This window comes from Ambystoma mexicanum, chromosome 10 (assembly GCF_040938575.1).
Source record: "Ambystoma mexicanum isolate Mex_15411 chromosome 10, UKY_AmexF1_1, whole genome shotgun sequence".
NCBI classification, from domain to species: domain Eukaryota; kingdom Metazoa; phylum Chordata; class Amphibia; order Caudata; family Ambystomatidae; genus Ambystoma; species Ambystoma mexicanum.
In genome coordinates, this window is record NC_090932.1 from 1,578,267,078 (window position 1) to 1,578,289,002 (window position 21,925).

The 21,925-nt window shown below is 49.8% G+C and overlaps 1 protein-coding gene across 1 annotated transcript in view; it reads right to left on the reverse strand.

Moving 5' to 3' along the window:
• Positions 1 to 21,925, reverse strand: part of LOC138493065 (solute carrier family 2, facilitated glucose transporter member 11-like) — a 190,337-nt gene that overhangs the window by 38,824 nt on the left and 129,588 nt on the right. Inside the window, exon 9 of the mRNA XM_069620290.1 lies at positions 19,595 to 19,670. Coding sequence (XP_069476391.1) covers positions 19,595 to 19,670 — 76 coding nt within the window. The remainder of the gene's footprint in view (positions 1 to 19,594; positions 19,671 to 21,925) is intronic.

The window sequence follows — 21,925 nt, forward strand, 5'->3', positions numbered from 1 at the left end:
AAATTCTTATACCTTTTTTTGAATATCCGACTGATGTTACCACAGCATTTCCTTCAGCGCTTCAAAAGCCTAATCCTCGAGCTACTGCGGGCTGGCAAGAGAGCATTAGTGGCCTACACTAATTCAGCCTTTCACAAAAGGCGGCCTCATGCTCCCAGATCCAGAACGCTATTATTGGGCTACACAAGCCCAATTCCTTGGCCATTGGTACACCCAGTTCGTCAGACCCCATGTTCAAATCGAAAGAGCTCTGGCGTCCCCCTTCCTCCTCAGAGCTGTCATCTTTGGCCAACTACAGGTGCCTCACAATACGATGAACATTGTCCACAACACTTATACTGTCTGGAAAAAAATCGCCTTGAAAAGCAACACGCAAGCCAGATTTTCTCCCCTCCTCCCAGCGTGATTCATTCCAGGAATGCCCATAACTACAGAGAGAATTTATCTACAATGGACCAACAAACTGCAAATAAAATCACTAGGCGATCTCTTCTTTGATGGCAACTTTCTATCACTGCAACAAGCCCGAGACAAGGGCTGTGATAACGCCCTCGACATGTTCATCTATTTTTGGCTGCATCACACCCTTCAAACCAGCCTCGCCACCTTCCCACGCCAGCCACCTACTTGGCAGCTTCTCCACGGGGTGATACAGTCTCAAGGTGAGGGACGACGGGTATCAGAGATATACAGATCGCTCCTGATCGAAACGGCAGTCCTACCCATTAACCCCAGAAGACGATGGGAGAAAACCCTCAGCACCTCGATAGTAGATGAGGACTGGAACTACATATTGCGACTGACTCAAAAGGTCTCCATCAATACTAGATACAAGCAAATACACTTCAATTACCTACACCAGGTTTACCATACACCAGCAAGACTCGACTCACAGCGGCCGACAATCTCAGCAACATGCAGCCGCTGTGGTGCCCCGGATGCAGACTTCATACACCTGGCATGGTCACCACAGGCCCCCTCCCACACCCCTGATCATGCCCTACAGGCAGCCCATCCACCCTGACCATGCCCTGCAGGCAGCCCACACTACAGGGGACCACCATACACTTCTGGGAATGCCCCATAATCAGCCCATCCACCCTGACCATGCCCTGCAGGCAGCCCACACCACAGGGGGAACCCATGCAACCCCCGACCATGCCCTGCAGGCAGCCCACATGGCACCATGCACTTGTGAGCCCCAAAACAGGTCCCCCCACCAGTGACGGGCACCTGCAGGCAGGCCCCGACAAATGTCCCTCCACCCCACCCCCAATGACGGCAACCTGCCAGCAGGCCCTGACTCATGTCCCCCCACCAGTGACGGGCACCTGCCAGCAAGCCCCGACTCATGTCCCCCCACCCCACCCCAATGATGGCAGCCTGCCAGCAGGCCCCAACTCATGCCCCCACCACCAGTGATGGGCTCCTGCCAGCAGGCCCCGACTCATGTCCCTCCACCCCACCCCCAATGACGGCAACCCTCCAGCAGGCCCCGACTTATGTCCCCCATACTAGTTTTGGGCACCTGCCAGCAGGCCCCAACACATGTCCCTCCACCCCACCCCCATTGACGCCAACCTGCCAGCAGTCCCCAACTCATGTCCCCCCCACCAGTGATGGGCACCTGCCTGCAGGCCCCGACTCATGTCCCTCCACCCCACCCACATTGACGGCAACCTGCCAGCAGCCCCCGACTCATGTCCCCCAACCCCACCCCCAATGACGGCAACCTGCCAGCAGGCCCCAACTCATGTCCCCCCACCTCACCCCCATTGATGGCAACCTGCCAGAAGGCTCAGACACATGTCCCTCCACGCCACCCCCATTGACGCCAACCTGCCAGCAGGCCCCAACTCATGTCCCCCCCACCAGTGAGGGGCACCTGCCAGCAGGCCCTGACTAATGTCCCCCTACCCCACCCCTAATGATGGCAACCTGCCAGCAGGCCCTCACTCATGTCCCCCTACCGAACGTGCTGTCAGAATAGAGGCCCATGTCAGAAATGCAAACCATAATCCCACCCCACCCCACAGCACCCCAGTCCAAACACACAACCATATGTTGTACCCACTCCCCACTATGAGTACAACGCCTTGAAATTCAATAAAGCACATGCATGCACCCAAAGACATGTCCAACAGAGCCACACAGTGGTGACACAGGACAGAGGCAATGGACAGTGACACATTCACAAAACTAATGAGAGTAGACCACACCAATAATGAGGATTTGTGAAATGTATTAAAAAGAAAACAAAATGACTAAATCAAAGCCACACATGCAAATGAAGAAATTATAAATGCAATACCAAAAAGAAAGTAAAATCTGAGGAAAAATAAAAATACAAGACATGAAAACTGAGAAGTGGTCCATCGCCAAAGTCCATAGAAATAAATCCAAAATTCTAAACCATAAAAAACCATTCCTCCATGGGATGACGTAAAAAAGAAAGTATGAAGGGTCCATGATCCTAAAACGAAATTAAACCTACAAAATACTCTATGTAAAACACAACTATATGCAAAAAGTGGAGCAATGTCTGTGTACTCCAAATCGTTAAAAAAACTAAATGAAACCTAAACCTAAATAACTATATACAAAGGCGGCGTGCTAGTCCAACGGCTCACTTTTTGATGTCCCGGGCCAGGTCATCACCGAACTCCATGTCGATGTTCCGGAGGCGGGCCTGTTCCCTGGCCACGAGGTCTTGCAGGGATGCAGCCATGGTATCCTCCAACTCCCTGCGAGTTGCCTCGAGGAACTCAGCCCGCCTCAAATCCTGGTGCATGGAGGTCTCTGCCCTGACTATTGTGAGCCGTGCCCTCTCCGCCCGCTGCTCTGCATCTATTTGCTGGCCCAACCGCTGCCACATGGAAGACACTCCCAATCCTGGGTCGTCCTGCCCTCCGGCTGAATCCTGCCCCCAGGATTTTGATGGCCTGAGCCATGATGTCTCCCACGCTGAGCCTGCCTCCAATGCAACTGCCTCTGGCACCACGACGGCATCAGGCTGATGGAATCCACTGGTGCCATCGTGCACGTGCCCTGCTTTATTGATGCCTGCACGTCCTCCATTTGCTGGCATCCAGTTGGTGGGCTAGCCACCCCTACTGGACCTCCGACTCCTGACTGTGGCAGGGATGTGAGCTCTACCAACCTGGCCGCTGGCTCAGGTGCAGCTCCAGAGGGGGCCCAGGTGATACTTGGGTGGGAAGACAGCACAGAGGATGATGTTCGCATAAGGGGTTCAGTTGAAGAAGGGGTCGCAAGAACATCCAGCATATGGAATAACCCAGTGCCGCCGTCCTGTCCTAGTAGTTCGACGTGCCCGAACAGGTATTCGAAATGAAGTGCATTGTCCAGACGAGAACCCTGCATGTCATCCCGAATATCGCGTGCGCGCAACGCCAAACCAGCTAGGACAGGCTCAATCCGGTCACGAATTGCCACGTCCACAGGGAGAGGAAGGCCAGTTGTTGTTCACGCATCCCCTCTCTGAAAACGTGTCTGGACGAAGGCATCCGTGCTGGTGCCAGATGATGCAGTCACAGGATCAGGGACAGGATTACACACAGGCACCTCTGCGGCGGCCTGTGATGCCTCCTGTCCCTTCCCCTGAACTGCACCACTAGCACCAGTGGAATCCCCCTTCCAGGCCCTGTGCGTGGGGCTGTCATGGCCTCTTCCTCAACCAAATCCCCCACCAACCTGGATGACTCTGTGCCGTCTTCCTCCATAGGCCCCTGTGGGGGCTCAGCTGCCCCTTCTGCTCCCGAGGGAACTGGGCCTTGCGTCTCCGGCTAGCGGTGGCATCCCTGCCTCTATGCTCCACAGCACCATCTCCACCCTCTTCATCAGTCGACGCTGCAGACAGGGAGAGATAGAACACAGGCATCAGAGCACTGTACAATGGTCTGATACACACATGACAGTTGCACATGAGTGGCAGTGTCAAACTTCACAGATGGCATCACACTCCCCAACACTCATATCATTTGAACCCACACACATGCACAAATAAACTGGTATTGTGCAACAGACATCAGCATCCATACACACATAACTGCATGAACAACCAAAGGTTGGCATGATGTCACAAGCAACAAGGGGAGTGCCGATCACATGCACACACGGTACCAGACAGACATGCATCTGTACATCTCCACCACCTGTCACAGTGCAATCATCGGCAACTAAGTCACATCTGCCAATCAGGTACCTACATGTCTGTGTCATATACATCCATGGCGTCTCACAGTCACACCCCCCAAACAGACACACACACATGTACCCCGTGCACGTACATGAAGGCGTGACAAGCATCCATGTGTAACACCCCAAACATGGATGAGTACATACACAGGCATGCAAACATGTGTGCATCTTCACATGCAGTTGTTCATCATGCTTTGGAACACATACATTATTGATGTGCATGTCACATGACTCGACTCATATTCAGCACGGTCATGTACCTGCACATACACATCCCAACATGAGCCATGTCAGACATATGTCCAACCTGCACACTCCTGGCACACCTCAACATGCACTGCATCCAATGAGTACGCATGCACACTTACCGCTGGACTCCAGACGGGTCTGCCTCTCGAGGACCTGGAGGTGAAGCGCTGGGTGAATGCATTCCAGGACCCTCATCTGGTCGGTGGTAAGCAGGATCCAGTGCCCCACTGCATCCGATGCGTACAAGAGGCGCCGGGTTCTGGACTTGAAGTCCTCCCAGTGCTTATGGACGTGTTTCAGGTTGAGGGTTGCCACCCTCTCTGCGTTGATGGCACCCACGATGTCCAAGCAGATCCTCTCCCGTCCATCCTTGTCGGCGCGTGCTCGTCCGAAGAGGGCATCATAATGCATCAGGACTTGCTGCACCAGGATGCCAACGTCTCCTGCAGTGAAGCTGGCACCCCTCTGCCTCTCTGCCGAGGGGTCGCCACTGGTCCCAGCTGGAGTTTGGCCCGACATGGCAACCCACGAGGCAGATACGGGTGGGCAACTGGGTCTGGGTGCTGGGCTTTGAAGCGAAGGAAAAGCAGTCGGGAGTCGTCTGTTCCAGCAGAGGTGGTTGCAGCAACTGGACCCCTGCAGATGGGTGATGTGCAGGCACCAAATAGCAGGGCACGTGGCCAGCAGGCAGGCAGACAGCAGCAGATGGCTCATGGGACACTGCTCGGGGTTCTGGGGGGCAGGAAAATGGCCTTCTGCGCAGGAGCGTGGTCTTCCATGAGTTGTCACGTGGCCAGCATGATGCAGAGTGAATCCACATGTGAAAATCAGCACGTTGGCGTGAAAATCGAGGAAAGGCCCTTAGCGCGTAAGCGCGTAAGTGACATGACACGCATAGGCATTGCTGTGAGCAGGGGTTAAAGGTCCGTGTAGGACGCCATGTTCTTGTACGTGCTTTTTGTGGAGAGCGAGCATGTGATTCTTGTACTTCTTGTCGGTTGACAAGCGATTACTTGACACCGGTTGCAGTGCATACTCCTTGTTTACTGCAGCAGAGCTCAATTCTTCTTTTGGCGGGGCTGTTGCCAACGCGCACATGCACGTCTTTTTTCCGTTCATTTTCCAGGCAGACGGTGATCGCGCATGTATTTTTCCACTGTGGTTGCTCCCGAGTGTCACATACCCATTCAGAGGTCATTGTAGCCTGCGTGTATCACGCTTATGCATTTTTTCTGTTTCTGGGTGCCACAGCATACTGCAGGTACTTCATTCCACGCACACGGGCTACCAAAGGGGTCGCATGCACATTTGTTTGTTTTTGGGGTGCCTGAGTGTTGCTTGACCCATCATTTTTCCCCAGGTGTCGCAGACAGCCTTGCAAGAGCACAGGTGTACCTATTCCATCTAGTAACCTGCCCCCTTCACCCCAATTGCCCAGGACAATTGTTTTCTGCACCTCCCATTCGCACTAGTGCATCAGTGCCATGGTCGGGAGGTGACCAAGTGCTAAGGGAGGCAAAGGTGTCCACGGTAGGGGATGTGGCCGGGATGAGCAGAGTGGCCAACATGGCAGTGGTGGCCAACGTGTGCAGGGTGGCCCAAGAGGACAGTGTGTCCAGGACCATTCAGGGATACCTATGCCCCCCCCCCCAGTGGGTCAGGGAGATGCAGCTGACACCATCCCAGCTCAGGCCCTGCTAGCACGGCCCGGATTGGTCATCGAATAGTCACGGGATGACTCACAGGCCGACTTACATGTCACGAAGCCCAAGCCAAGTGTGGAGGTGAAAGTTGCTGTCACCTGGTCACGTGGATCTGGGGCAGCAATGTCATCTGCTGCCCTGAGTAGCCAGGGTGAGGAGGCTGCAGGGGCAGCTGCAGCTCACTCCACCCCGGCTCTGAGTCACCCAGCTCTGAGACTGTGTTGGTCCCGGACCCTCACACCAAGGAAGTTGTGCCGCTTGCTCCTGGCAACAGCACCCAGCAGCCAATGCCTGCAGTGAGACCTTTGGTCATCGTGCCATTGCCTGCTTCCAGACCGGAGCAGCGTAAGACACTCAGGGTCCGCACCACCTCTCAAAAGGAAGAAGCATGCCTTTGCGGAACAGGCTGGGACCCAAGACATGGCTCGCCCCTCGGGCACATCAAGGAAGTGGAGTTTCAATGATGTGGAACTAGATGCACTTGTGGGCTACGTGTCGGAACATGGCCGTGACTTGCGGGTGACGGCAGGGTGCAAGACTATGACTGCTCAGCGTGGGGCCCACTGGTAGAGCATCGCGGACCACTTTAGTTCCCTTGGATTTGTGAAGCGCACAGCTGAAGATTGCTCAAAGCGTTGGAATGACCTCAAACGCCGAGCAAAAAACAAACTGGCTTCCAATTACGCCTTTACTGTGGTGACTGACAGTGGGTCACCACCAGAGGAGGATGAACTCACACAACAAGAGGCAATCGCTGGAGGGTTCATCCCAGAGGATCAGATCCAAGGCGTGTAAGACCTACCAGATCTTGAGACAATGTCCGGTGAGTGCTCATGCCTGTGTGTGCAGACCATGGGTATGTTGCTTGGGTGATGTGTTGTGATTGAGTGCCAGGTCAGGCTGTGTAGTCATAACTGCTATATGTGACCCATGCAGTACCTCCAAGCCATCCCCCGCCCTTGGGTTTGGGGTTCACTGTATCCCTACTGACCGCTGCAAACACTTTGCACATGATGACTGCACTTGCACTTAAACTGCCATCATGCCACGACATTGTTAATATTGTTTTTTCTTTTTATTCTAACTGATTGATGGAATCATTTGCATGATAAACGCAGATTTGTGTGCTGTTCTCCCACAAAATCACCATACTTCAGACAGGGATTTTCCCCCACAAGGGCCCACAAATGTGCACTTTTTACACAAATGATTTCATCAATCAGGCTGATTGACTGCTGTGCACCTACACATGCACTGCACCCGATCACTTCTGAGCCCTGTTTGAATGTTCAACATGACAATTGACTTGTGTCATGTCCAAGTGACCTACCATGATGTATCCCTGTGCCTCCCATCACTGTATTTGAACACACTGGCATTGTTGCAGCGTGTGACACATGTGTGTTTTGTCCCATTCTTTTGCATGTTCTTTTGCATGTTCTGTTTGATGATATGAGTTTGACACAAATGGGGGACAGTAGTGATTAACTCCCATCTGGGTGTCCTTGTCAGTTCTAGCATGGCTATGCTACGTGCTATCTGTGTGCTGGCATGTATCATGTTTGTGGATGGTCCATGCCACTCACAGGCTAATGTGTGATGCAGGTGCACCATGCAGCACATGCGTTGCTTTTGCATTTTGAAGTCATCAGTGTCTGCTTTCAGGGTCCCCTTTCACTTCATTGCCACTGCATGGAGTTTGTGCCATGTGTGACATGTCTGATTAATGTATTGGATGTGTACATTGTGATGCCTATGTGTGTCGGCTATGCTGTTCATGCATGTCTTCATTACTTTTCTTTTCATTTTGTGCAGGTGATGAGGCACTAGATGCTGTGGAGGAGGAGGAGATGGTGCAGGGGCAGGAGTACTCAGAGCCCCAACCAAGCACCACTGGAGGACGTGGGGTGGTGGTGCACGAAAATCCATTGGTCCTACAGACCATCCTGTCCACAGGTGTCTCTGGGTACACCTCCGATGATCACTATAGCTCAGGTGCTGAATCAGACATTGAGACAAATGTCCCTTCGCAGATGAGTGTTTCTGGCAGGGATGCTGTTCTGTCCAATGCACCTGCACTGAGGGTAGACCCCTCGATGGCCCATTCAGTGTTGAAATGTCCGCCTGTGGCAGTTACGGATGCAGGGTCACACTCCTCAATATTTGCTCCTGGTCCTGGGCAGCAGATCAAAGGAGAAATGCAGTCCTGCAGCCTCAGGCAGTTCCAGCACAGCAAGGTGCACATCACCTTGGGGCCAACAGGTGTTGTGTCTGGCAACACGGCGGCAGTGCGCCTCCGGGCAATACTGTGTGGGAGAACTCCATTTATGCAATTGCAGCACAACAGGGGGCATCATGTGAGATGATGGCTCAGGCCATGGATAGGGTGACCACTTCCATTCTCCCCCCTAAAAGGCAGGTGGAGCTCCAGCAGCAGGCAACAGAGACCATGTGCCACTCACACAGCCAGGACATGTTGGCTGCCAACAGGGACCGACAGGCTGAACTGGAGGCTCTGTGCACAGCCATATCTGCAGAGGCACGGGCCCACAGGGATGACCTGAGGGAAGAAAACAGCTCCCTCAGAGCTACTCTGGGTGCACTTGAGGTGTCCCAGAGTACACCATCAGAACAGCAGCTGTAGCAGCTAACACCCACAATCTCAGCTGAGCTCCAGGAAACCCGTGAGGAGATCGGTGCATCACGCGAGGCCTTGCAGGCAGCAGTCTGTGCTACCCGTGAGGTGCTGCATGGGGACCTCCAGACCATTATCCTGCGGAACCAAACCTTTCAAACCCGCATGCTTGCTGCCATGGAGGAGCATGCCAGGGCTTCGCGTGGTCTGCCTCCCATACCACATACACCTTCTCATGTAGCACCAGAGGGTGACGACAGCTACGGCAGTTCTTCCACTATCGGGTAGCCGTGCAGGCCATGAGCCCATGGAGGGTATTATTTTTTTTATCACATCCACTTATGTGGGTGTTGGGGTGCACCCTGCACCTCCTCCCTCCCAGGTTGTTCCCCCCACCCCCTGGTCGACCCATGGCCATTTTTGATTTTTTTTGTCTATTGTGCATTCATGTTACAGTGTGTTGCATTGTGTGGCACCCGTAGGCATCCACTGTATGTTACAGCTGAGCCCATGCAGGCTTGTCTTGTGTTTGAAGCTTTGGGTCCAGACACATATGCCACTCCTGCTTCCCCTTTACATGTGCTCGCAAGGGAGGCACTGCGTGACAGTAACTTACACAGAGGCATTGGGCTTCCATCAGGTATGTGGCTAGTCTGTAGTCCAAACTGTGTATACACCCCTAGTGGGGGTTACTGATTATTTTGCCACTCCATGGTTGATTTGTATATTGTGTTCCATATTGCTCATTATGCATATTTGCATGTAGCTTCTTCATGTCTTACCCTGCCTGTCTCCATTGCAGATGCAGTTCATGTTGTATGCAGTACCCTGCCACATTTACCTACCAGCAACACACTGGAGATGGAAGGGGTCGATGTGCTGCCTTTTGTCATGTTGTCACACTTGCACTATTGTGATTGGTTACTGTCAGATGTTGCCACTGTTGGGTCCTGTATTCATATTTTGTCATGTTGGTAAGTATATGTTCATGTGTGCTGGTTTTTTTCATAGGTGAGAGGGAATTGTCTGTGGCCTGTTTCCATTTGTGACAGTGCACTTTTTGACAGTTGTGTAATGTGTTGTGCATTAATTTGGTTGCTTTCACATTGCATGCCATGGTGTCTTGGGTGAGATGGGGTTTGGGAGGGGTTGGGTGACATACCAGTATTTGGGTGTGCTGTTTTGCAAGGGGGTGGTCCTTCATGCAGTATGAATGTGTGCCTTTTTGTAACGCTCACCTGATTCCCGTAGAGGCGCCGGTTTTGACTGGGCGTATACCGTATCTTCAAAGGTGATGTGTAACACACGGCTGGCTCTTTGGGCTGGACCTCTGTGCACTGTATGTCTGACTCGAAGGGTAAGATGTCTGCAGATAGAAAATATGGGATTAAGGAACTGGGTTATTGAATGTCTCTCTCTTCTTCCCTTTCTCTTCTCCTGTAGAACCCCAAAGGTTAACGCTCTCACCTTAGGTAAGTGAACGCCGTGCTCGGGGCAGGGTGCTGTAACCAGTTTCTTCACTGGATAAGGGGAGCAGGCCTCTTGACTTCAGAGGACTGCTGTCCGTCGTTTACTGCACGAACGGTAAGTTTCGAGTAATTCTAATGTCTTTAAAGTCTTTAGTAATGATGTTTCTTGTTTTGCAGGGTTCCGGCGATGGCAGATGACGGGCTGAAGTGAGTTGAAGATGGAGCCCGTGTGATGAATAGAAGCGCCTGGAAGCACGTAAGTAAGCGCTTGTTGCCTGCTTCACGATGCGCTCTAACTGTCTTTTTATTTTGCAGGTACAAGTTCGGAGCGGCTGCAGGGTGGCGGAATACCCACTGGTTTAGATGTGGAAAGGAGTAATGGCATGTGAGTATTAAAGTTCCCCAATGTCTTTAAACGCACCTTGTTTTGTCTTTCAGATGCGGGATGCAGCGCCGAAGGCCTCCGGAGCGTGCAAAGAGTTGGTAAGCTTTTGTCTTTCAGATGCCGGAATGCAGTGCGAGGCGTTGGTGACAGCCGATGGACCAGGTAAGTGAAGAGCTGTCACTGAAGACCGTAATGCTAACCTGTTCTTTCTTGTCTTTATAGGTGTTGCTGAAGACTGGATTCAGGATGGTAAGCCTTTTTCCTTAGGCCCAGGATCAGATGCAGAAGACACGATGAGCGTTCTGCTGCAGAGGATGCAGAATAACGCAAAGCAAGATTCATCCATCGGGTGTGGTTTAAATAGCCTCCTGTAGTGCTTAGGTGTCTCCTTCCACAGCCACGCCTAGGTAAGAGAAGAGTTCCTGCTTTCCAGCAGAGTTCCAGTGTTCTGAATCTAGGGAGTGGCTCCTGCCCCACCCAACAGGAAAAGTAGTTCCAAACAGAAGAGGATCAGAGGCTCAACTGGCAGGCAAGTAAGCAGCATGGTCTGCTGCAGGCAAGTCCACCCAAGCATTATGAGCCCGGCGCTTCCAGCACCGGGACTGGGCATATTTATGAGCCTGGTGCCACTGGTGCCAGGATGGGTCCAAAAGGTCCCAATTGGGACCGGTTGGCACTCGGAACCTGGGTTATGGATCTGCTTCCAGGGGAGTTGGGAAAACCCTGACCTTTTGGAAGCAGAGATCATGACAGTACCCCCCCTCAAGGCCCCTCCCAAACCGGGCTTCTCCTGGGGTTTTGGCTTGTCAGGAAATGTTCGGTGAAATCTTTTGATTAGGCGAGGAGCGTGGACATATTCAGCAGGTTCCCAGGATCTCTCTTGGGGGCCATAGCCTTTCCAGTCAATTAGGTAAAATAGTTTAGATTTGGAGATCTTGGAGTCCAGAATGCTTTTGACTTCAAACTCGAGTTCTCCATCAACTAGGATAGGTTTTGGAGATTTAGTTAGTCGGGTTTGAGGTTGCACGGGTTTTAATAGAGAGACGTGGAAGACCGGATGTATCTTCATGTGCGGGGGCAAGTCCAACTTGACCGCTACTGGGTTTACTATGGTAGTGATGGAATAGGGACCAAGGTATCTTGGGTTGAATGTGCGTGGCCCTTTTAGAGGTAGATATTTGGTGGATAACCAGACTTGATCCCCTACTTGATATTGAGGGGCTTCCTTCCGATGTTGATCTGCTCCTTTCTTGTATTGTTCTTTAGCCCTTTGACGGTGAGAAACAGCTTCCTTAAAGGCTTGGGTGATTGTAGAATGCAGGTAGTCTACTGCTGGTGTTTCAAGATCTTGGAGGGGATCCAACTCCGAGGTTCGAGGGTGACTGCCGTACAAAAGAAAAAACGGGGTTTTCCCAGTTCCCGAATGGACAGAGTTATTGTAGGCATATTCGGCTATCCAAAGGATGTCTTTCCAAGTTTTTTCAGTTTGTTGCAGCATGCAGCGTAAATACTGTTCCAGAGTTTGATTGGTCCTCTCGGTTTGTCCGTCGGTCTGAGGGTGGTGACTGGTCGATAGTCTCACATCAATTTGAGCCGACCGACAGCAACTTCGCCAAAAATGAGAAATAAATTGACTACCTCGATCCGAAATTAGAACCGAAGGAAAACCGTGCAGTCGGACGATGTTTTCGAGAAATTCTCGGGCCAGAGTTGCTGCTGTTGGCAAGCCTTTGAGCGGAATGAAATGCGCCATCTTGGAGAATAAGTCCACGATTACTAGAATCGTATTGTTTCCGGAGCATGGAGGTAGATCGGTGATGAAGTCCATAGAAAGCGTATGCCAAGGGCGAGGTGGGATGTCAATAGGGCGTAAGAGGCCTGCTGGTCTTTCCTTTTGACTCTTGTTTTGGGCGCATACTCCACAGGACATTATAAAGTCTCTGATATCTTTTTTCCAAGACGGCCACCAGAAGTAGCGCTTGATCTTTTCTGAGGTCTTGGCCATACCGGGATGTCCTTCCATTAAAGAATCGTGATAACAAGAGATTACTTTTTTCTGTAAATCGGTGCTGGGTAGGTATAATCGTTCTTGGAAATACAATAAGTTGTCCTTTACTGCAAAGTCCTTTCCCTGCAGATGCCAATTCTGTATGTCTGCTGGCTTTATCCTTAACTTCCTCTATGGATTCTGTGGCGATTACACCCAGAATTCTTTGTTCGGGAATGATTGGTACAGGTTTAGGGTTGATCAAGTGTTCTTCCACTCCCATCCGAGAAAGGGCATCAGCTTTACCGTTCTTTGTACCAGGTCGATAGGTAATTATGAAGTCAAACTCGGCAAAGAATAATGCCCAACGGAGTTGTCTAGAGGATTGGGCTTTTGCGGTTTTCAAATATTGCAGGTTTCGGTGATCCGTAATCACAGTAACGGTGTGTCGGGCCCCCAGCAGATAATGCCGCCAAGCCTTAAAGGCAGACTTGATAGCCAGAAGTTCCTTGTCAGTAATCGTGTAATTGATTTCAGGAGGCGAGAATTTGCGGGACCAAAATGCCACGGGATGCAACTGATTGGTTACCGGATCCTTTTGTGATAGAACTGCCCCCATGGCAAGGCTTGAAGCATCAGTTTCCACGATGTAGGGGAGTTCGGGGCGAGGGTGTTTTAAGATTGGTGCAGAGATAAATTTAGTCTTCAAATCCTGGAAAGCTTGTTCCGCCTCGGTAGACCATTCAAAACGTTTGTTATTCTTTAACAAGGCAGTGATGGGCTGGACTATTCGAGAGAATTCGGGGATAAACCTGCGGTAAAAGTTAGCGAAGCCTAACATGCTTTGCACACCTTTTACGGAGGATGGTGATGGCCATTTGAGAACTGCATCGACCTTCTTTGAATCCATACGCACTCCGCCAGGTGATAATATGAATCCCAAGAATTCAACTTCAGTCACGTTGAAAACACATTTTTCCAACTTAGCGAAAAGTTTGTGTTGACGCAATCTTTCGAGGACCATTTTCACGTGTTTCCGATGTTCAGATTTCGATGAAGAATAAACGAGGATGTCGTCAATGTAAACAACAACACACACATCTATGAGCTCTCTGAGGACATCGTTCATAAAATATTGAAAGGCGGCCGGGGCATTGCAAAGTCCGAAGGGCATGACCTGATATTCAAATAGCCCATACTTGGTGCGGAAGGCCGTCTTCCATTCATCGCCCTCTTTTACTCGTACCAAGTGGTAAGCTCCTCTAAGATCCAGCTTTGTATATATGCATGCTTTTCTGACTTGGTCCAGGAGTTCAGGGATCAAAGGTAACGGATATCTATTCTTAACGGTGATCTGGTTCAGGGAGCGATAATCTATACAAGTTCTAAGGTCTCCTTCCTTTTTTGGAACGAAGAACAAAGCTGAAGAAGCAGGGGACTTGGAAGGACGAATAAACCCATTTGCCAGGTATTGATCCAGGTATTGTCGAAGGTGAAGGTTCTCAGGCTCGGTGAGGGCATAAATTCTACTACAAGGAGGAGTAGATCCAGGTATCAGGTCTATCTGGCAGTCATAAGACCTATGAGGAGGTAGGGAGTTAGCCTGATCCTTCCGGAAAACATCTTGGTATTCTAGGTATTCGGGAGGTAACTGGGGAGTCTCTGAAGAAATTGCTGCCAGTGCAACACCAGGTGGAGGGTGACAAGTAGAGAAACATTCTGGAAACTGGACCGTTCTTGCTTGCCAATCGATCAGAGGATTGTGTTTCTCTAACCAAGGTATTCCTAGAATAATCTGAAACTGAGGGGCCTTGATCACATCGAACACGATCTTCTCATGGTGTCCATCTTGACTTACTAGCGTCACCTCTTGAGTGGTATGCGTTACTGGCCCGGAGGCTATCTCCGTACCATCCACCGTAGTAATGACGTCCTTTACAGCCTTGGGACAAAGAGTTAGATTCATCCTCAAAACCATTTCATGATCCACATAATTGCCGATGGCACCGCTGTCGACGTAAGCTTCAATTGCATGTAATCGATCCGGATTATCAGGGCTAATGAGGACCATAGGTATCACGAAATGCGAGGTCACAGAACTGGTTTTCACGCTCGGCAAGAGGACCTCTATTCTTGTCGGGCGAGGTTGTTTCCCTGCTCAGAGTTTGTAACTTTGGTAACTGCAGCTCCTACTGCCTTCTTGGCAGGTTTCACCGGACAGTCTCGAAGAAAGTGCCCTGAGTTTCCGCAATAGAGGCATAATTGCAACTGTTTTCTCCTTTCCCGCTCCTTTTGTGTTAGAGGACCTTTCAGACCCCCTATTTGCATGAGTTCCCCGGAGTCTACTCCTTTGGAAGGAGTTGGCGGTTTGGAAAATACTCGAGCATCAAACTTGGAACGATCGGCCTTCCTGTTCTGCAGTCTGTGATCTATTTGAACGACTAAGTCTATATAGTCTGAACAATCTTGTGGGGGATTCACTACTTGGGCTAACACATCTTTGAGCTCTCCACGTAGACCTCTATAAAACAGCGTAATCCTTTTGTCCTCAGGCCATTGAGTTTCCACTATCAGTCTGTTGAAAGACGCAATATAAGCCAAAAGGTCTTGATTACCTTGTCGCAACGAAAGAAGCTCATTGTCCAAGGCCTGCCCCTGTGAATGTCTTGCGAACAGTTTTTCCATACTGAGCTGAAAAGCTTGAAAATCATGGAGGACCGGATCATCTTGATTTACTAGAGGGATCGACCAGTCTGCCGCATTGCCACTAAGGTACGAAAGCACGAAAGCTACTTTAGCTTGATCAGTTGGAAAGGCTGCTGGCCGGCATAAGAAATGCAACCGGCACTGATTGATAAATACTGCAAACCTCTTTGGGTCACCAGAAAATCGTTCGGGCGGAGCCAGAGGTACATTCCCAGGTAGGTTGATCTGCACTGGATTCATAGAGGATGTAGAAGGAAGATTTCCCCCAGATGCGGGTAACGGGGTCTGTCCGGCTTGTGACTGTAGCAATTGTCTAGCGAGATCATCTGTTCGCTCCTTGGAAATAATCAGTTCCCTTCTTAGAGCGTTCGTTTCCTGATGGGCTGCATGCACTTCTGCCCTTAGTTCCCCAAGTAACTGGGCTAGCTGGTCGGTATCCGAGGTTTCCATAGCGCCTGGAACGGAGTTTTGTGGTAGTCTTTGCATTCTGTAACGCTCACCTGATTCCCGTAGAGGCGCCGGTCTTGACTAGGCGTATACCGTATCTTCAAAGGTGATGTGTAACACACGGCTGGCTCTTTGGGCTGGACCTCTGTGCACTGTATGTCTGACTCGAAGGGTAAGATGTCTGCAGATAGAAAATATGGGATTAAGGAACTGGGTTATTGAATGTCTCTCTCTTCTTCCCTTTCTCTTCTCCTGTAGAACCCCAAAGGTTAACGCTCTCACCTTAGGTAAGTGAACGCCGTGCTCGGGGCAGGGTGCTGTAACCAGTTTCTTCACTGGATAAGGGGAGCAGGCTTCTTGACTTCAGAGGACTGCTGTCTGTCGTTTACTGCACGAACGGTAAGTTTCGAGTAATTCTAATGTCTTTAAAGTCTTTAGTAATGATGTTTCTTGTTTTGCAGGGTTCCGGCGATGGCGGATGACGGGCTGAAGTGAGTTGAAGATGGAGCCCGTGTGATGAATAGAAGCGCCTGGAAGCACGTAAGTAAGCGCTTGTTGCCTGCTTCACGATGCGCTCTAACTGTCTTTTTATTTTGCAGGTACAAGTTCGGAGCGGCTGCAGGGTGCCGGAATACCCACTGGTTTAGATGTGGAAAGGAGTAATGGCACGTGAGTATTAAAGTTCCCCAATGTCTTTAAACGCACCTTGTTTTGTCTTTCAGATGCGGGATGCAGCGCCGAAGGCCTCCGGAGCGTGCGAAGAGTTGGTAAGCTTTTGTCTTTCAGATGCCGGAATGCAGCGCGAGGCGTTGGTGACAGCCGATGGACCAGGTAAGTGAAGAGCTGTCACTGAAGACCGTAATGCTAACCTGTTCTTTCTTGTCTTTATAGGTGTTGCTGAAGACTGGATTCAGGATGGTAAGCCTTTTTCCTTAGGCCCAGGATCAGATGCAGAAGACACGATGAGCGTTCTGCTGCAGAGGATGCAGAATAACGCAAAGCAAGATTCATCCATCGGGTGTGGTTTAAATAGCCTCCTGTAGTGCTTAGGTGTCTCCTTCCACAGCCACGCCTAGGTAAGAAAAGAGTTCCTGCTTTCCAGAAGAGTTCCAGTGTTCTGAATCTAGGGAGTGGCTCCTGCCCCACCCAACAGGAAAAGTAGTTCCAAACAGAAGAGGATCCAGAGGCTCAACTGGCAGGCAAGTAAGCAGCATGGTCTGCTGCAGGTAAGTCCACCCAAGCATTATGAGCCCGGCGCTTCCAGCACTGGGACTGGGCATATTTATGAGCCTGGTGCCACTGGTGCCAGAACTGGGTCCAAAAGGTCCCAATTGGGACTGGTTGGCACTCGGAACCTGGGTTATGGATCTGCTTCCAAGGGAGTTGGGAAAACCCTGACCTTTTGGAAGCAGAGATCATGACACTTTTACTGACACCCCGCTGGGTTGCAACATTGTTGCCACTATAATCCTGCACACTACTGTGCGCGCATATAGCAGCTGCCCGGCAGAGCAGTCAAGGGAATGGAAACGTGACTTGAGCACTCCAAATGTGCGCTCCACTATGCCCTGGGTTGTATATCTTACCTCGGGTGGTGTCGTGGGGTTCCGTATTGGCGTCATCATGTAGGTGCTCAGAGTTGGGGAGGTGATAATGGTTGTCATTAATTGGGGTTTGCCATTTCTCTGTGCGTGACATGCATGCATGTGCAGAGGCATTTGTACTCACCAATGAGCCATGTGTCGCCATGCCTCCCAGCTTCCAGGTCCCGGTTTAGGGGTGACATTCTAAATATGAAACTATCATGGCTGGAGCCCGGATAGTTGGCATATACAGAGGTGATGATTCCCTTGGCATCACATACAATCTGCAGTTGACGGAATGCCATTGCTTGCGGTTGCGATGGATTTGCACAGTGGCCCTAGGAGGACGTAGAGCCACATGGGTGCAATCAATGGAACCTAGTACTTTTGGGGAAGTGTGCCACCTCGTAAAGGTCCTGGACCACGGGCTGCCTTTCTGCGGGTGTTCTGAGCATGTATATGTGCCTGAGGACTGAGGGGCATGCAGTCATGATTGCCAACACCTGGTGTAGGCAGCGTGTCTGCGTGGCCTGTGAGACACCCCCCAACTATGGCACTTGTCCGCTGAAATGACCCAGTGGCCAAGAAATGCAGTACATTGAGCACCTTTTCCAAGGGGCTCAGTGCTTGGGAGCACAGGGTGGGTGATGTGAGGTCACCCTCCTACTCAGCATCCAGGTATAGGATGATTATGGGGTGGAAACCTGTACCTGCCATAGACCTGGTCATCAGGCATCCCAAAAAGGCTGGTCCTGGGTAAAGAAATGCAGTGCCTGGCTATCCTCCTCCTCCTGCGGTGTCCCACGACCACTGCTGCGAGGAACGGTATATTCATCGTAGCGGTATGAAGTGCTAAACCCATCAGTGGACACAAAAACTAGGCGTTACCTACTATTAGTACTGGGGGTGGGCGTGGCAGCCAATCATGTTGCTCAGAATGCAGGTTCATGGCATAAGTCTGCGTTCCGAGCATGCTCACAGCTGCTCGCACCCACCCGCCATCTTCCTGCTACCATTCATCTATCTCCCTGGCATGCACACCCACCTTCCCACTTAACTGTAAGCCTTGCAGCACGGTCCGCCACTCCTCTCATAGCATGGGCTGCTATGGAAATGGAAGATGGGCTCTGCTCAGAGCCTCGCTTCCATTTCCATGGTGGCCATGTTGGGTGAGAATTTGTCTGAAACAACTGGGCACATTGTAACTGGGGGACTAAAAGCTATAATAACCAGCTCCACTGGGCTGTACCAGTCGGTAACTCCTGGGGACCATTGCTAAAAGCTCTCGCTACACACAAGTCTATTAACTTTTACCCCACCCGTTACCATCCAGTGCAGCCCGGGGAGCAAGTTATTATTGCTAAAGTTATAAACCACAGCCTTTAGATCGGCACTTTTCTTGAGTGTTTTTTGTTTTACCTGAGAAACAACAGACAGATAATGTGGCACTGTTTCTAAAGTTAGAAAGCGGCAGATATTACCCTGATGTGCACATTTCTGTAATACCCTTACAGGCAAGCGTGCCTGGAACTCATTAAAAGGCCTGATCTAGCTTTTAACTTGTTCTCCGGCCATTACCTCCAGGGAAAACCCATCTGTGTGGGTGTTATTATTTAAGTAATAGCCCCTGAATACTTCTCAACTTTTCCAATTTGAGAATTTGCAAAGGTGGCTATCACAAAGAGATGCTTCTGCCAAGTAGATTCTGATCAGGAGCTAGTACGATATGTACTTACACCCAATAGGTACATCCTTCTGCTGAGCCCACTCCCTTCCACTTACTCACTGGAACCATTACATTTCAGCCCAGCTTCCTTCCCAGATTCTCCAAGTTCATGCATTCTTAGCAGGCCTGGGAATACCCTGTTTTGTGAATAGAGAAGCTGACTTCTAGGACCTGGCCCTGTAACAACATCTCCTATTATTACTCAATCTAAGCATATTCAATTAGAGAGATGGTGGGGGCTGCAGGAATTCAAACTTGCAAAGTGCAGACCGGTTCCATGTAGAGGCGAGCGCTCACTTCGTAGTCTGTCCTCCTGGAATAGGTTCTACATGAAAACAACAGGAAACAACGCCAATATTTTCCAATTGCTATTTTCCATGAAGCTGCTGTATTTATCCCTGGAACTCCCCTTTATGCGCTTATGTTTATCTCCAGCCATTGTTTAGACGGTATGAAGGCGTAAGTGAAGTTGCAAGCAGTACTCACATGGCCCCATTCCGAAGAACAGGATGTAGCAGAAGACCAGGACAACGCTGCAGTAGGGAACCCAGTAGTAGGAGCCCTGAATGGGAGAAAGCAACATGTTACCATAGAAGCCTCAGATAAATTAAAATGCCCACACCCCTCAAGCATAGGCTGTTCAGAATTTATCAAATGGCTTGACCTGGAGGTAGAAATCTGATGAGACACCCCCCCGCCCCCAGCCGGTGAGTCCTATCTAGACGACAGCTCTCCCCGCTGGCCACGAAGAGAGAACTTTATGACAAGAGTCAAGGAATTGCTGTAACGCACCAAAGAGCCCTTAAAGAATGAACTCTGTATTTGCAACTCACGATTGATACAATAACAGCCTGGAGCAATAGGAAATTCATCCCTCAATTCCATGATCAGGTTGCAGAGGGTACAATAGCAGGGAGTTATTCAGCACTCTGCGGCCCTCTTGGTAGGGCCAGCACTAAACAAAACGTCAAATAAAGTAAATAAGGGATAAACCTTCTTCCCTCAGGAAAACGTACACCCACAGAGCCACAACCAAAGAATCCCTTCATGATGAATACCTATCTTGCATGTCAGGAGAGTTCTGGAGAGTTGAAATGAAAACCTCCTCCTCCCACAGAGGAGACTTACAGAAGACAGAGTTTCCCTCATGCACAAAACTGTCCACCTAATGGCCTCTCCCACAGAAGAGTTCCCAGAACACAAAGGCCAGGTATTCTGGTGGTGAGGCATGGAGAACAGATTCATGTGTGCACTGGGAAGCACTCAACTCTTTGATAGACTTTTCTGGACATTTCCTGCCACCAGAAGAGGCCATTCCAAAGAAGTTGATCTGGTAAGGAAGTGCATGGCGGCTCTGGGTCTTGCATCCATTTTGGGTGACCACCATGCAGGGGGCAATAAGTGGAGTTACACTTTCAAATATGATGGTCTAGTGCAGATAACAAAGGGAACAGACAGGAAACTAAAGTGTGTTTTGCTATTTTGAAGCAGAAATTGTTGCTTTGGGAGATAACACTTTTAAGAAATGGCAACACAGCTACAGAGGTTTGAAATAAATGACGTAGGTACTTCGTTCACTTAATAACAATCAGAAGATAAACTTTCTTGCACTAGACACGCCTAAAAACAAGAACAAGAAGTCGCACTTTATGCTCTAAAATGTACCGATTGAAGATTGCATGTTTCCCCGTTCATAACAACACATAATCTCACATCCTAACCCACCAAACTACACATGATTTCATTTTTTACGGAATTTCTCATTTGTGCTGTCAATTTGAAGTGTCCTCGTTTCAAACAAAAACCAAACGTACACTGTAATTCCACACACAGATCAGACACATGCACAGATCCACTGTACACATATGTCAAACCTCTAGTAAAAAAATCTAAACATTCACTGATGCAAACTAATGTAAGGCAAAAAGGATTCAGAGCAGAAGAAAATCGGTGTCACCGTCCAGTGTCTCCTTCCAGCAGTCGAAAATAAGCTACATTGCACTTATGAACACATTAAAGGAAATCAAAACCCTGGGAGGGCCAGATCATCCCTGGCCCTCCCAGACTAGTCAGGGGATTTGATGGTCTCACCTGATAGCCCACTAGCTATTGTGGAGTTCAATTGGAGAAGGGAAACCTTTCAACATGTCGCTGTTAAAGATGCCATTTTAGTAGACTGTCTACTGGGAAATGATAAACCTGACAGCAAAATCATTGCCACGGGGACACGATCCATGGCAAAGGGCGCAGCTTGGGAAGCAGCCCTGGTGGCCATGGGTCCAAGGGTTCTTCTGGCTGATGGCGACAAAAAAAACGGTATAATAAATGTAAGTCTGCAAATCTTCTTGGATTATCTTGATTTACAATTACTCAAAGGGAATGGGTGCAGCACCTCCAGCCTGGACAGATACTCTTCTAACTGAAGGCGCTCATTCAACCTTCTCTTCTGACTGTTCTGTCAATAACAATTCTCAACAGAACGTATGGGATCACAGCTCTGTGTGAGAATGCTAAAATACAAATGGTAACTATTTACACATGAACATGAGCTAAATTATATAAAACTGATAAAGATTAAGAAACTTTAAAACACACCTCCTTCCCTCTGCAGACCCTGTTGATTTAAAAAAAACGAATTAGGGAGTTTAATTACTTCGAGCAGGACACCCTCTCTTTATTCCAAACTTCACCTCCACTCACTCTGACTGTATTTCTGTATTTCCATAATCTTTCTCTACAATCTTCATACTTGAGTACTTAGACTCACACTTCCTTCATTCCCTTGGCAACAGAATGTTAATCCTGCCACCTTGTGCA